This window comes from Sinocyclocheilus anshuiensis, unplaced genomic scaffold, assembly GCF_001515605.1.
Source record: "Sinocyclocheilus anshuiensis isolate Anshui unplaced genomic scaffold, SAMN03320099.WGS_v1.1 scaffold939, whole genome shotgun sequence".
Classification (NCBI taxonomy): domain Eukaryota; kingdom Metazoa; phylum Chordata; class Actinopteri; order Cypriniformes; family Cyprinidae; genus Sinocyclocheilus; species Sinocyclocheilus anshuiensis.
This window is the reverse complement of record NW_015544227.1, coordinates 745,568-760,581: the sequence shown is the minus strand read 5'-3', so window position 1 is coordinate 760,581 and position 15,014 is coordinate 745,568. Positions and strand designations below refer to the sequence as shown.

The following is a 15,014-nucleotide window of genomic DNA, read 5'->3' as shown; positions in this document are numbered from 1 at the left end:
CCCCCCCAAAAAAAAGTTGAAAAAAAATATATACCATGGTTCCTTGTTCAAAAAACATGGTAATACCATCATCGCTGAGAAAAAAAAATGGACTCCAAGCCTAGTCAAGCTGGTTAGATGAGTCTGGTTTGCTAGCATTAGAAGGGTTTTCTTAGTGACTGACCACTTAAACCAGTCTGAGACCAGCAAGCCATATTAGGCTGTTTAGGCTGTTTTTTTTCTGCAGGAATGACTTTTATTTATTACCGTTTCTTGCCCCATAATTTGTCCTCTAAGGGAATTCAAGGTTTATTTAAGTTAAAGTAATTTTATTTAAATGTCTTGCTTTGAATAGCTCTTATGAAAGTCATCAGCCTTTAATTATGTCAAAAAGAATATTGATGAAAAAGCGAGGAAAAAGAAAGGCCTTCTTTGCTGTATTGTTCGTAAACTCCATTGGGGTGGTCCGGGATTGAATCAGAGTTTTATTCATAGCATACAAGCACAGCGGAGCTTGACCTTATGAGGACACAGAATGACCCTCACTCGAGTCTTGTGACTGATTGAGTCAAGAGTGAGAAAGGGATGGGTAGGTCATATCAATAAATGAATGAAGAGAAAGAAAAGAGTGAAAAACTAAGGAAGCAGTAGCATGGAGGTGTGCAGACTAGTGTGTTTCTAGGGGACAGTTCACCCAAAAAGTAAAATACTGTCATCATTTCCTCACCCTCATGTCATTCCTAACCTGGATGACTATCTGTCTTCTGTGTATGACTGAAATTTTGGTCTCTTTCTCATGATTTTTATGGAAATTCTCCTTTTGTGTTTCTCATGAATTGCACTGCTGAAAATGACACTGTAACCAATCACAAAATTTGTATATTTTGTGTACAATTCCTCTAAGTTGTTCTGTCTTAAACAGACTGGGAAGAGGAGCAAGTGAGCAGTCCAAACATCCTGCGCCTCATCTACCAGGGCCGATTCCTACACGGCAATGTGACGCTAGGAGGTGAGCCGCCCTCCCACACTCCTCATTACCATTAATAATATCACATCACACATGCTCTGTTTCTGTTGATTTTTTATTAAAGGGGACATCGGATGAAATTTTCACTTTTTTTGCATTTAGTTAGGTTTCTTAAGTATGTTAAAGACATTTCATGAAGACCCTAAAGAATCATACCAACTTGTGGAAAATGGACATCCGATGGAAAATGGAAAATGGAAATCATTCCTCACTAGGGCTGGGTATCATTCAAAAATTGTCAATATCGATTTTCAGTTTCCACATCTTTTAGGCTACGTTTACACTAGTGCGTTTTTGCTTTAAAACACATAGCTCAGACAGAATCATAATTTCTATTCATTTTCCACGGATTTACTGATGAGCATTAGCTGTTTCTAGTGCTGTCTGCCTGTGTTTTCTCTTCCGCGATCGCTGTTCTGACTCAGAGGAAGCTCATTCGCTGCTCATATGTCAATCATATTAAGCATTCATAACTCGCCCTGTCTCCTGTGACAAACATCCATTACACTTCCGCATTCAGTTCTGTACATAAGAAACCCAGGAAAACATTTCCACGGATGAAACATGAAGCTAATAAACACTCAATTACGACAGTATATGATTTGTACGTGATTTTCATGGGATTCTGCCTATTTTAATAACAATACAGGGTGTTTACATGAGAAATGCTAAGCAGGTGTAGCGATTAGCTTGATATAAAAGGCTACAAATCGCATATTTCAGCAACATTATATGGCCAAAACACACATTAGATCACAATCAGAAGTTATTACAAACACTCGATGGTTTAAAGTGAGTTTTGAGTAAAAGCGTAGTATAAATCTTATAAATTGTCTTATGGAGCATGATGCTATAGTGTGCATGAACAGTGATGCAACATGCGTTTTCGGTCATGTAGTGTGGATGGAGATCTTTTCTGAAACACAGTGGAAATGCCAGTATGGACGAGGATTGTTTTCATTTTAAAACGCCTTGTTTTTCCTTGATGCCTCACCAGAGCCAATCACCAGCACTTGATTTAGGCACTTCAAGCATGCTGCATGCTTATTGGCTCACTGACATTGCTGAGATTAACCCCTTAGGTATCGAAATTTAGTACCGAACGACAAGTCATTTTTTGATACTCGATGGTATTGAGGCAATTCGGTTGGTTCCTAAAAAGTATCGAACTTGATACCCAGCCCTATTCCTCACAGTCCAGAATCATGGGTCTGACAGATAAGAAGTTGCTTGGCTTTTTCTCTGCCAGGTAAATCCGCTGTGTCCCAGTGGACTGTTATGACAGCACAGATATTTATTTTGGCTTTGTCTTGGTTTATTTCAAGCCAGGGTGCAGTGCGGTTCGATTCCATCATAGTTCAGCTGATTGTAAGGACGTACCCAAAAATTCAGCTCCCAGTCCCAATACACCTAAATGTTACTATTCTCAAGTCGTGAATAGAGTTTTCTGACTAAAAAATATTCCCAGAATGCGGAAGCGAGATTTTCATGGAGCTTGGAAGGAAAGGAGCAGACTATGAATGTAGGAAAACACTGGCCAGCAGACCTGTCATCAGGGAGAGAAAACCGGGAGGAGAGGAAATTCTTTGGGCATGAAAAGGAAGCATCTATCTATCTATCTATCTATCTATCTATCTATCTATCTGTACGCTAGGATGTGAGCCGCCCTCCCACACTCCTCATTACCATTAATAATATCACATCACACATGCTCTGTTTCTGTTGATTTTTTATTAAAGGGGACATCGGATGAAATTTTCACTTTTTTTGCATTTAGTTAGGTTTCTTAAGTATGTTAAAGACATTTCATGAAGACCCATACCAACTTTACCAACTTGTGGAAAATGGACATCCGATGGAAAATGGAAAATGGAAATCATTCCTCACTTATCATTCAAATCATTCAAAAATTGTCAATATCGATTTTCAGTTTCCACATCTTTTAGGCTACGTTTACACTAGTGCGTTTTTGCTTTAAAACACATAGCTCAGACAGAATCATAATTTCTATTCATTTTCCACGGATTTACTGATGAGCATTAGCTGTTTCTAGTGCTGTCTGCCTGTGTTTTCTCTTCCGCGATCGCTGTTCTGACTCAGAGGAAGCTCATTCGCTGCTCATATGTCAATCATATTCATAACTCGTAACTCGCCCTGTCTCCTGTGACAAACATCCATTACACTTCCGCATTCAGTTCTGTACATCCAGGAAAACTTACTACCTATATGATTTGTATGCGTTTCATGAGGTTTTGCCTATTTTCATAACAATACAGGGTGTTTACATGAGAAATGCTAAGCCAAAACACACATTAGATCATGATCGGAAGTTATTACAAACATTCGATGGTGGTTTAAAGTGAGTTTTGAGTAAAAGCGTAGTATAAATCTTATAAATTGTCTTATGGAGCATGATGCTATAGTGTGCATGAACAGTGATGCAACATGCGTTTTCGGTCATGTAGTGTGGATGGAGATCTTTTCTGAAACACAGTGGAAATGCCAGTATGGACGAGGATTGTTTTCATTTTAAAACGCCTTGTTTTTCCGTGATGCCTCACCAGAGCCAATCACCAGCACTTGATTTAGGCACTTCAAGCATGCTGCATGCTTATTGGCTCACTGACATTGCTGAGATTAACCCCTTAGGTATCGAAATTTAGTACCGAACGACAAGTCATTTTTTGATACTCGATGGTATTGAGGCAATTCGGTTGGTTCCTAAAAAGTATCGAACTTGATACCCAGCCCTATTCCTCACAGGAGTCTTGTGACTGATTGAGTCAAGAGTGAGAAAGAGACGAATAAATGAAGAGAGAAAAGAGTGAAAAACTTGGGAAGCAGTAACATGGAAAAATGCAGACTAGTAGAAAAGTGTGTTTCTAGGGGACAGTTCACCCAAAAAGTAAAATACTGTCATCATTTCCTCACCCTCATGTCATTCCTAACCTGGATGACTATCTGTCTTCTGTGTATGACTGAAATTTTGGTCTCTTTCTCATGATTTTTATGGAAATTCTCCTTTTGTGTTTCTCATGAATTGCACTGCTGAAAATGACACTGTAACCAATCACAAAATTTGTATATTTTGTGTACAATTCCTCTAAGTTGTTCTGTCTTAAACAGACTGGGAAGAGGAGCAAGTGAGCAGTCCAAACATCCTGCGCCTCATCTACCAGGGCCGATTCCTACACGGCAATGTGACGCTAGGAGGTGAGCCGCCCTCCCACACTCCTCATTACCATTAATAATATCACATCACACATGCTCTGTTTCTGTTGATTTTTTATTAAAGGGGACATCGGATGAAATTTTCACTTTTTTTGCATTTAGTTAGGTTTCTTAAGTATGTTAAAGACATTTCATGAAGACCCTAAAGAATCATACCAACTTGTGGAAAATGGACATCCGATGGAAAATGGAAAATGGAAATCATTCCTCACTAGGGCTGGGTATCATTCAAAAATTGTCAATATCGATTTTCAGTTTCCACATCTTTTAGGCTACGTTTACACTAGTGCGTTTTTGCTTTAAAACACATAGCTCAGACAGAATCATAATTTCTATTCATTTTCCACGGATTTACTGATGAGCATTAGCTGTTTCTAGTGCTGTCTGCCTGTGTTTTCTCTTCCGCGATCGCTGTTCTGACTCAGAGGAAGCTCATTCGCTGCTCATCTGTCACTCATATTACACGTTCATAACCCATCTCTGACGACGAACGTGTGTTGCACTTCCAGAAAAAACATTTACAGGAATGAAACATGAAGCTAAGAAACGCGATTACGACAGTATATAATTTGTATGTGATTTTCATGAGATTCTGCCCATTTTTATAACAATACAGGGTGTTTACATGAGAAATGCTAAGCAGGTGTAGCGATTAGCTTGATATAAAAGGCTACAAATCGCATATTTCAGCAACATTATATGGCCAAAACACACATTAGATCACAATCAGAAGTTATTACAAACACTCGATGGTTTAAAGTGAGTTTTGAGTAAAAGCGTAGTATAAATCTTATAAATTGTCTTATGGAGCATGATGCTATAGTGTGCATGAACAGTGATGCAACATGCGTTTTCGGTCATGTAGTGTGGATGGAGATCTTTTCTGAAACACAGTGGAAATGCCAGTATGGACGAGGATTGTTTTCATTTTAAAACGCCTTGTTTTTCCTTGATGCCTCACCAGAGCCAATCACCAGCACTTGATTTAGGCACTTCAAGCATGCTGCATGCTTATTGGCTCACTGACATTGCTGAGATTAACCCCTTAGGTATCGAAATTTAGTACCGAACGACAAGTCATTTTTTGATACTCGATGGTATTGAGGCAATTCGGTTGGTTCCTAAAAAGTATCGAACTTGATACCCAGCCCTATTCCTCACAGTCCAGAATCATGGGTCTGACAGATAAGAAGTTGCTTGGCTTTTTCTCTGCCAGGTAAATCCGCTGTGTCCCAGTGGACTGTTATGACAGCACAGATATTTATTTTGGCTTTGTCTTGGTTTATTTCAAGCCAGGGTGCAGTGCGGTTCGATTCCATCATAGTTCAGCTGATTGTAAGGACGTACCCAAAAATTCAGCTCCCAGTCCCAATACACCTAAATGTTACTATTCTCAAGTCGTGAATAGAGTTTTCTGACTAAAAAATATTCCCAGAATGCGGAAGCGAGATTTTCATGGAGCTTGGAAGGAAAGGAGCAGACTATGAATGTAGGAAAACACTGGCCAGCAGACCTGTCATCAGGGAGAGAAAACCGGGAGGAGAGGAAATTCTTTGGGCATGAAAAGGAAGCATCTATCTATCTATCTATCTATCTATCTATCTATCTATCTATCTATCTATCTATCTGTCTGTCTGTCTGTCTCTGTCGGTCTTAAGACTTAAGACTGTAGAAATATGTTTTTACTCATAATACACAAATAAATCCTAGTTAAGTGCTAAATTCTCTTTAAATTTGATGAGGCCTTTTAAATATATGTGACCTATGAAAAGTTTAACTATGATATTTTTCACTCATAACCAGGGGTTTTGTCAATATATTTTGTCTGGGCAAAGTTTTCCCATGGGTGAATAACTACAAGTAAGTGAAACCTCACAACCAGCTCCAATTCCTGAACTGTTCAACCGATGACGTGATGGAGGAGTGTAGGCAGGGTTTGCCAAAAAAATGTTACTTTGATAATACACGCTGACTCCTTCTTGATTCAAGAGATCCAAGGCATGGAGACCGAGTGTGTCTGTGGGGCAGAAGGCAGCAGCAGTGCTCTCAGAGTCAGTGACGGCTCTCAATAAGGCACAGGCTTAAATGCTGCACTCTCATCCAGGGGTTTACATGTCATCCTGGTCCTCTGTTCTACGACTTCATCCCCTTGAAAAGTGACTTTGGTGACTTAGATGTACAGCTGCATTAGTCTCTAGTGTCCTTTCAATCCAACACTCTTTTTTTTCTTATGTCTTGCAGCTTTAAAACTGCCTCTCGGAAAAACCACAGTGATGCATTTAGTTGCCAGAGAGACGCTGCCTGAGCCAAATTCCCAAGGTAACCATTCTGCCCTCTGTCTTTTCTGTCCACTCCTCCTTTGCTTTTTCACATGCTCCCTGCCTCACTGCAGCCTTCACTTTGTTCAAAAATGACCAGTTTATATGTGGACAATTCTCACCCTCCAGCAATATTTCAGTTTTCAGAATTTTAAAGTTTTGTTTAACCAAAATATAAAAGACCCGGTTACATGACAGTTCTGAGTGAAAAAAATCGGAAGATAAATGTAATGCTTGTTGAGTTTATTCTGCTATATTAGCAGATGTTAAAGGTGTTAACTTTTTGTAAGGTTAAAATGTTTTTATTCAAATACTGAACTGAAGGCACATTTTCATGAAAATTGAGACAGATGATGCGCAATTGATTTATGGTTTCAGCATAGAAAAAAATTATGTATGTATACTATGTATTTGTAGTTATTAATTTGAGTATGAGGGACATACTGGTTACTGACAGAGAGTTACTGGTTTCTAATAATTTTCAGGTTAATTCTGTTTTGATAATATTGAGCATTAATTAAATAGAGGATTTTTAAATTTAATTTATTATCATTATCATTATTATTTATTTTTTACATTTTATTTAAGGGTTACCCTATATAAACCTTACTTTTACTCAGTCCCTAGTTAAAATAACAATAATATTTCAGTGTAAAATAAAACAAAATAAACATAAATAAACTAACAGTAAACCACACATAAAATAAAATAAAATTAACATTAAAATAAAGTAATTACAATACAATTAAAATGCAAAGTCTGGAATTGTCACTTATAAGGTGCTTTAAATATATATTTTTCATTTTTAATCCTTTTGTGTATGAGATAATATTCTCAGTTCTGTTTGAGTTTCTATTTTAAATCAAATGTCTTTCATATCATCATTATTTATGTATGCTGAAGCACTTTGTGCTTTGACAGTAGGGGTGTCGAAATTATTCATTTCTACGATGCATCGCGATACAGACAAGGACAATTCGGTGTCGGTTCAGTAATAGACCATAACCGATTTTCTGACGTCATTGTGTAGCATACAATGGCAGAGGGAGGCGAGATGCGAGTGTGAGTAATTAAAAATGCTCCAACTACTTAAAAAGCCAACATCTGGGCACATTTCGGCTTTTATGAACAACCTGGTAAGCAGTGCATCGTCAATGCATCGTGATATCGAATTGAACTGAATCAATGACATGATAATCGTAATCGAAACGAACCGTGAGACCAGTGTAGGTTCACACCCCTATTTGACAGAATCTTTGCTAGGTCCTGCTGTCTTATTTATCAGTACTGAAGACCATGGCTCTGTTTTAAACCCTAGTGAGCTTCCATGCTGTTTGCTGCCTACATGGGTAGCTGCCTTTTAAGTCACTGAAATAGAACCTCATATGTGATCGATTTGGAGTGTTTTACATGCTCCTTTACACGAAAATGCACAGAAAACTGATTTTGTTAAGCTAATTCTGTAGTACTCGAATAAGCATAAAAATACAGTACATGGCACATAATTATTTGCTAAAATAGTAATTAACAATATTATTATTAATTATTAACATTATTATTAGTAGTATTAACAATACCGTTTTATATCGAATGCTTGTCAAGGATTAATTCTGAGTCGAGAATATATGCAGAATTAAATATGCATCTTAGAAAAAAACATAATTATGTTGCCTACCTCTTTAAGAACAGAATTTCTGTGATGCCTTAAAATGCTGTCTAGATAGGCAGTAGGTTTCAGAACAGAAACATTGTTTGTTTTTGCGCAATAGTATTAAGCTTCTGTGTTTTTGTTTCAGGTCAGAGGAACCGGGAAAAGACTGGAGAGAACAACTGTTGTGTGATCCTGTAAATACATCCCTTCATCCCTCAGAACGAGTGTGTCCTGTCACCCTTCGCCCATGCTGCTTAAACACAACTAATCACACCTGACTCCCACGAGCACCTAACCAGAACAAGAGATTAACTTCACCTGTAAAGGAAAGAATCACCTGAGAGAGAGGGCGAGACACGGATCAGAGAACATTTTGGCTTTGCATAGACCATATTTAAGCCAAAAAATCTGAAAAGAAAATACATCCCACCTTCACACACACATTTCCACCCTTTCTAACACCTTCACGTGCATCCATGAACTCCAACAGACCTGTAACTCATTCAGACACACACACACACACACACACCTCCCCTTCTGCCAGTTTGCACATGGAGGAGGCCCTCGTTTCTGTTTTTTATTGCACATAGTTACATGAATGATTCAGTGAGGAAAATGAGACTCGTTTGCCTCAGCCGAGGCGCTTGATTCTTCCTCTCAGGAGGGAGATGTGTGAGGGGGGAAATAAATTTACACAGGGTCTGACGAACTTTTCACATTTATCGACTCGCCACGCGCTCACCCGGCTTGGCTCGGATCTGGTGTGGAGGTGGAAAGGCATGCCGTCGCCTACATCTGAAATAATAGCACTCGCGTCACCGACGGATTAACCTCCGCTACAGTCGCCCTCCTGGACTGTTTTCGTCAAATGCTAATCTCCACACATAGTCTTGTTGATTTCAGCGCAGGAGAATAAGTATTGATGTGCCTGATGAATGTTTTAGAAATGTTTATTATACATTTCCGTGCATTTTAAATGCCCCATTAATGTTTTGGAGATCCAGTGTCCTGCTTTAACAAGTTCCTGTACCCCAGAAGTGCTTGATTTTAGCCGGTTCAGGTGTGTTTGAGCACAGTCGGGACTTTGCAGGTAGATCTCCAGAAGTTGGTTGGATTCACTCGTGGAAAGTCTAAAATATGTGTAATGAGTAACGGTAACATTTGCGACTGTGTTTTGACAGTCAATCAGTGTTGCCTGCCCTCTTTAGATAGATCTGAGCTGCTCTCTTTCAGGAAGGGTAATAAGATTTATCCCTTTAATTTTTAAGTGTAGTGGTGCAAATTAATGCTTGCTTTTGGAGCCAGAAGATAGCTATGAAATGAAGTTTGGCTCGGTTTCTATTTCCCCTTCCTTGTTAGATATAAAATTTGTTTGCACAACACATAAACATGAGCTGTTTCGTTTCTAAATCGGTGTAATATTTCTTTCCCCTCCTCCCTTTTTAATATTTTTCCAAATGGGAATTGTATTCGAAGGTTACATATGTGTAGAGTATATTTAATATGAATCTTATAGAGAACATAACTATAGATTGTTGATATATATATTGGTGTTTAGTGTATGATAGTCTCAAAACAGTTAGCACATTAGCATTTGGAGCAGTGACAGTTTCATGTACTTTAATAGCAGCAAATCCCTCTCTAATGGCTGAAGAAATTACTGTTCTCTTATTTTTTTCTTCAAATGTTCATAATTTGATATGTTTTTTTCTTCCTTTTTCTTTTTATGTGGTCTTTGCTTTTTGCTTTTTTAACACCGCACTAGGTCTGAAAAATATTGGTCCTTATCAGGGTTCAAATACATACTGTACAGAGCTGAAGTTTTTAAAAAGATTGTAAATAAACTAATGCTTCTCATTCTCTAAATTACAAATGCAAATACATCTATAAACTGAATAAAGAATCCAGAATATTGAAGTGAAATACTTGTTGCTTGCTGTGTTCACCTTCAGATTGTTTATAGTGAGTTTGGGCAAAATTTATATAAGGTAATGTAATCTAATCAAAACTATTTTTTTCGCACTTTTCTGTATTTTTATTATTCTATTCTATGTTTATGTTTTTACTTCTTACAACACTTGAGAAAACACATGTAAGTAATGTGTATTAATTCTGTATATTTAATTTCTCAGTATAAATTTCACTGTATTTTTCAGAAATTCAGCATATAAATAATATGCAGCTTAGATGAACATAAGAGACTTAATTAAAAAGTGATTAAATAGTGTATTTATTACTAAAAGGTGTTTACCAAAAGGTACTTTACTACTAGTCATCAATGTTAGCCTCTTTCCAAGGAGGCCTTTCCAAAAACTTGCCATAAGAGTTAAATATCTCTTATTGTGATCTCTTTGTGCCACCTTGTGGGTAAATTTATAATTACACACGTCTAATATATATATATATTTTTATGTGACTAACATACTACAGTGTGTGCATATATTTTTTTTTTTGAACAACAATTTTATTTTCAAAGATTGTCATACAGGTTAAGACAACAGTTACATTTTTCATTATAACTAAATAAAAAAAAAAAATATATAAAAAAATATAATAATACATGAACTCAACAACATCAATTCCACAAAAGAGTCACCATCTAGACTCTCCAAAAAGTCAGAACACTTTCCAGATGGACCAAAATACATTTTGTTTTTCAAAAAATAGGTAATTTTTTCTAAGGCAAGGCATGAGGGCATCCCCTTTATCCATTGAGACACGCCAGGACTTTCTTCTTTTTTCCAAGAACATGCAATTACATGTTTAGCTTCCAGCAAACAAAGAATTAACAACAATCTTTCATGTTTGGTCATTTTAAAGTTCAGAGGACAAATATGTAATATACACAACCTGGGATCAAGAGAAATTATTTTACCAATGATTTGACTTATAATATTTACTATTTTAACCCAAAAACATTTATGGAATAAAGTTCCCTTCTCTTGTTTACATTTGTAGCATATATCAGGAATATTCGGGTTGAAGTGATGTAACTTAACTGGAGTGATAAATTGTCTACTCAACCATTTATACTGAAGCAGTCTCAAATGGGTACTCATTGTCTGAGTTTGGGCTTTTAAACATGCTATTTGCCACTCTTCCTCAGTTATATCAGCCTGCAGGTCAGACCACCATGCTTGAAGTCTGTCATTAAATGATTCTTTAGATTTGGCCACAAACTGTTGATATGTTTTATATTTATTTATTAGGTTTTATTATTGTTGATATTGTTCATTTTAATTTTGTGCATAAATTAATTAACATAAGAAAAATTAAATATAATGAAGATTTGACTTAAGCGGCGAGTACCAAGCAACACCTGGTGGAAAACAAGTTTATGTCTCATTTGAAACACTTTTTAAGGACTTTATTTTAATTTGATGCCAGAAAAAATACAAGACGCACGATTTATAATTCATATAAAACATGTATCTAATAAGGTATTTGAATGTCTAACGATAAACCACGGTAACCATGGGAACCTCAAGAGCACACATCCCGGCCTTCTACACAAAACAACTTCCTGCACGTGTTTCTCAAACTAATTAACCAAATAAACTTAATAACATCATATTAATAGCAATCTGAACAAAACAAAAAGTAAAAATCCTGCAGTGCATACTGGAAAATTTACATGCTCTGCCCACGTCACCAAAATAATAACAATATTGATTAATTCCTGTCATTTTAAAGCTTTCCGTAATATTAATCAATGGTGGACATGAGGGGATTTATGATTTATTTCTAATTAAAATGTATAATATGCTATAAATGATACATTTTCCTGGCAGTGTGACAAATTAATTTTTAAAATCGGAAATATTTAATGTAGTCTTTTAATAATCATGCACAATATTAATTTAAAAAATGGTTTTACTGTACATGGAGTATAGCATGTCAAACCACAGGACATGTCAACTTTCCATATATATGTTTTATTCTTCTTAGCATTTTTAAATTAACATTGAAGTCTAATCACCCACTGTAATTGACTGCATATGTTGCCTATTGATCCGTTCAGTGAGTAATAAATGGCCTTCCACATTTTTTATAATACATAATATTATTATTATGCAAAAGAAAATGACTATAATAATAACAAATATTGTAAATGCATAACAACAGCACATAACTGCATAACAATAACATGTCAGTTTCATGTGATAAGGTGCATAAGAACATCTAACAGTCAGGTCATCTCATTTAGAAATAGTTAATGACCTACTGACGATCCTGTTTCTGTGGACACACCATTTGATAAAGAACTGTCTGATTTCTTTGATCCTGATGCAGTAGATGAAGGGGTTCACTACAGGTGGAAGCAGACTGTAGAACATGACCAGGGCGATCTTCTGACTGCTGTTCATCTGCGCGTTTGGGATGTTAGAAGTGGTGTAAACCACAAAACGGGGCACATAATAGATGGCAATGATAGTCAGCTGTGTTGCACAGGTAGAAAAGGCTTTCATTCGGCCCTGTGTGTTTGCAATTCGAAGTACAGACACCAGGATACTTAAATAGGAAAATATGATGAAAGACAATGGCACAAGAAGCACAAACATTGCTACAGCATATGAAATGAGATTTGTGAGGGTGGCATCAGCACAGGCCAGCTGGTTCATAGATAGAGAATCACAGAAGCAATGAATGATCGTGTTTGGCCCACAGAATGGGAGCTTCATTGTCTGCATTAAGCTAAAAAATAACATAAAAAAACAAAACAGCGATAACATACTTGTCTATATACTTTCAATGTCCATCAATTCCACAAAAGAGTCACCATCTAGACTCTCCAAAAAGTCATGGAACACTTTCCAGATGGACCAAAATACATGAAGTTTGTTTTAAAAAAAATAGGTAATCTTTTCTAAGGCAAGGCATGAGGTCATCCCCTTTATCCATTGAGACACGCCAGGACTTTCTTCTTTTTTCCAAGAATATGCAATTACACGTTTAGCTTCCAGCAAACAAAGAATTAACAACAATCTTTCATGTTTGATCATTTTAAAGTTCAGAGGACAAATATGTAATATACACAACCTGGGATCAAGAGAAATTATTTTACCAATGATTTGACTTATAATATTTACTATTTTAACCCAAAAACATTTATGGAATAAAGTTCCCTTCTCTTGTTTACATTTGTAGCATATATCAGGAATATTCGGGTTGAAGTGATGTAACTTAACTGGAGTGATAAATTGTCTACTCAACCATTTATACTGAAGCAGTCTCAAATGGGTACTCATTGTCTGAGTTTGGGCTTTTAAACATGCTATTTGCCACTCTTCCTCAGTTATATCAGCCTGCAGGTCAGACCACCATGCTTGAAGTCTGTCATTAAATGATTCTTTAGATTTGGCCACAAACTGTTGATATGTTTTATATTTATTTATTAGGTTTTATTATTGTTGATATTGTTCATTTTAATTTTGTGCATAAATTAATTAACATAAGAAAAATTAAATATAATGAAGATTTGACTTAAGCGGCGAGTACCAAGCAACACCTGGTGGAAAACAAGTTTATGTCTCATTTGAAACACTTTTTAAGGACTTTATTTTAATTTGATGCCAGAAAAAATACAAGACGCACGATTTATAATTCATATAAAACATGTATCTAATAAGGTATTTGAATGTCTAACGATAAACCACGGTAACCATGGGAACCTCAAGAGCACACATCCCGGCCTTCTACACAAAACAACTTCCTGCACGTGTTTCTCAAACTAATTAACCAAATAAACTTAATAACATCATATTAATAGCAATCTGAACAAAACAAAAAGTAAAAATCCTGCAGTGCATACTGGAAAATTTACATGCTCTGCCCACGTCACCAAAATAATAACAATATTGATTAATTCCTGTCATTTTAAAGCTTTCCGTAATATTAATCAATGGTGGACATGAGGGGATTTATGATTTATTTCTAATTAAAATGTAATAAATGATACAAATGATACATTTTCCTGGCAGTGTGACAAATTAATTTTTAAAATCGGAAATATTTAATGAATAATCATGGACTGCTGTTCATCTGAGTGTTTGGGATGTTAGAAGTGGTGTAAACCACAAAACGGGGCACATAATAGATGGCAATGATAGTCAGCTGTGTTGCACAGGTAGAAAAGGCTTTCATTCGGCCCTGTGTGTTTGCAATTCGAAGTACAGACACCAGGATACTTAAATAGGAAAATATGATGAAAGACAATGGCACAAGAAGCACAAACATTGCTACAGCATATGAAATGAGATTTGTGAGGGTGGCATCAGCACAGGCCAGCTGGTTCATAGATAGAGAATCACAGAAGCAATGAATGATCGTGTTTGGCCCACAGAATGGGAGCTTCATTGTCTGCATTAAGCTAATGGTTGGAGCAATCATCGCAGTAACCCAGGAAAACCCTATTAGAAGCCTCATAGTGCGGTTAGTCATTAAAACAGGGTATCTTAGCGGGTAACAGATCGCCAAGTACCGATCTAGTGCCATGATCATCATAATAAGAGAGTTCAGGGTACCAAAATAGTGAATCAGCTGCCTTTGAAACAGACAAACGTAGAAGCCAATATAACCATCATTAAACCAATAGCGAGAAATGACTTTTGGCAGAGCAACTGTGCAAAAACCAATATCAGACAAGGATAAACTCAGCATGATAATGTACATGGGCTTTTGGAGGCTGCGCTCAATCACAAACAGGACCACAATGAGGGAGTTTCCGGTGATTACAGCGATGTAGATGCAGAGCAAAAACGCTGCCATCAGGCTGTAGTATTTGGGCTGGAGTCCAGGGAATCCCACG

The 15,014-nt window shown here is 36.7% G+C and overlaps 2 protein-coding genes across 3 annotated transcripts in view; one reads left to right on the top strand and one right to left on the bottom strand.

Moving 5' to 3' along the window:
• LOC107697435 (ubiquitin-like protein 3) overlaps positions 1-10,129 on the top strand; it is a 32,561-nt gene extending 22,432 nt beyond the window's left edge. For both annotated transcript variants that reach the window (XM_016498219.1, XM_016498218.1), the window contains 3 exons: positions 902-988; positions 6,479-6,556; positions 8,352-10,129. In XM_016498219.1, coding sequence (XP_016353705.1) covers positions 902-988; positions 6,479-6,556; positions 8,352-8,404 — 218 coding nt within the window. In that variant the 3' untranslated portion in view covers positions 8,405-10,129. The remainder of the gene's footprint in view (positions 1-901; positions 989-6,478; positions 6,557-8,351) is intronic.
• Positions 10,130-11,500: 1,371 nt separating this feature from the next.
• Positions 11,501-15,014, bottom strand: part of or30bu1 (odorant receptor, family 30, subfamily BU, member 1) — a 5,179-nt gene continuing 1,665 nt past the window's right edge. Inside the window, exons 2-4 of the mRNA XM_016498158.1 lie at positions 14,249-14,947; positions 12,458-12,579; positions 11,501-11,525 (exon numbers count right to left, since the gene is read on the bottom strand). Of these exons, the coding sequence (XP_016353644.1) occupies positions 11,501-11,525; positions 12,458-12,579; positions 14,249-14,947 (846 nt within the window). The remainder of the gene's footprint in view (positions 11,526-12,457; positions 12,580-14,248; positions 14,948-15,014) is intronic.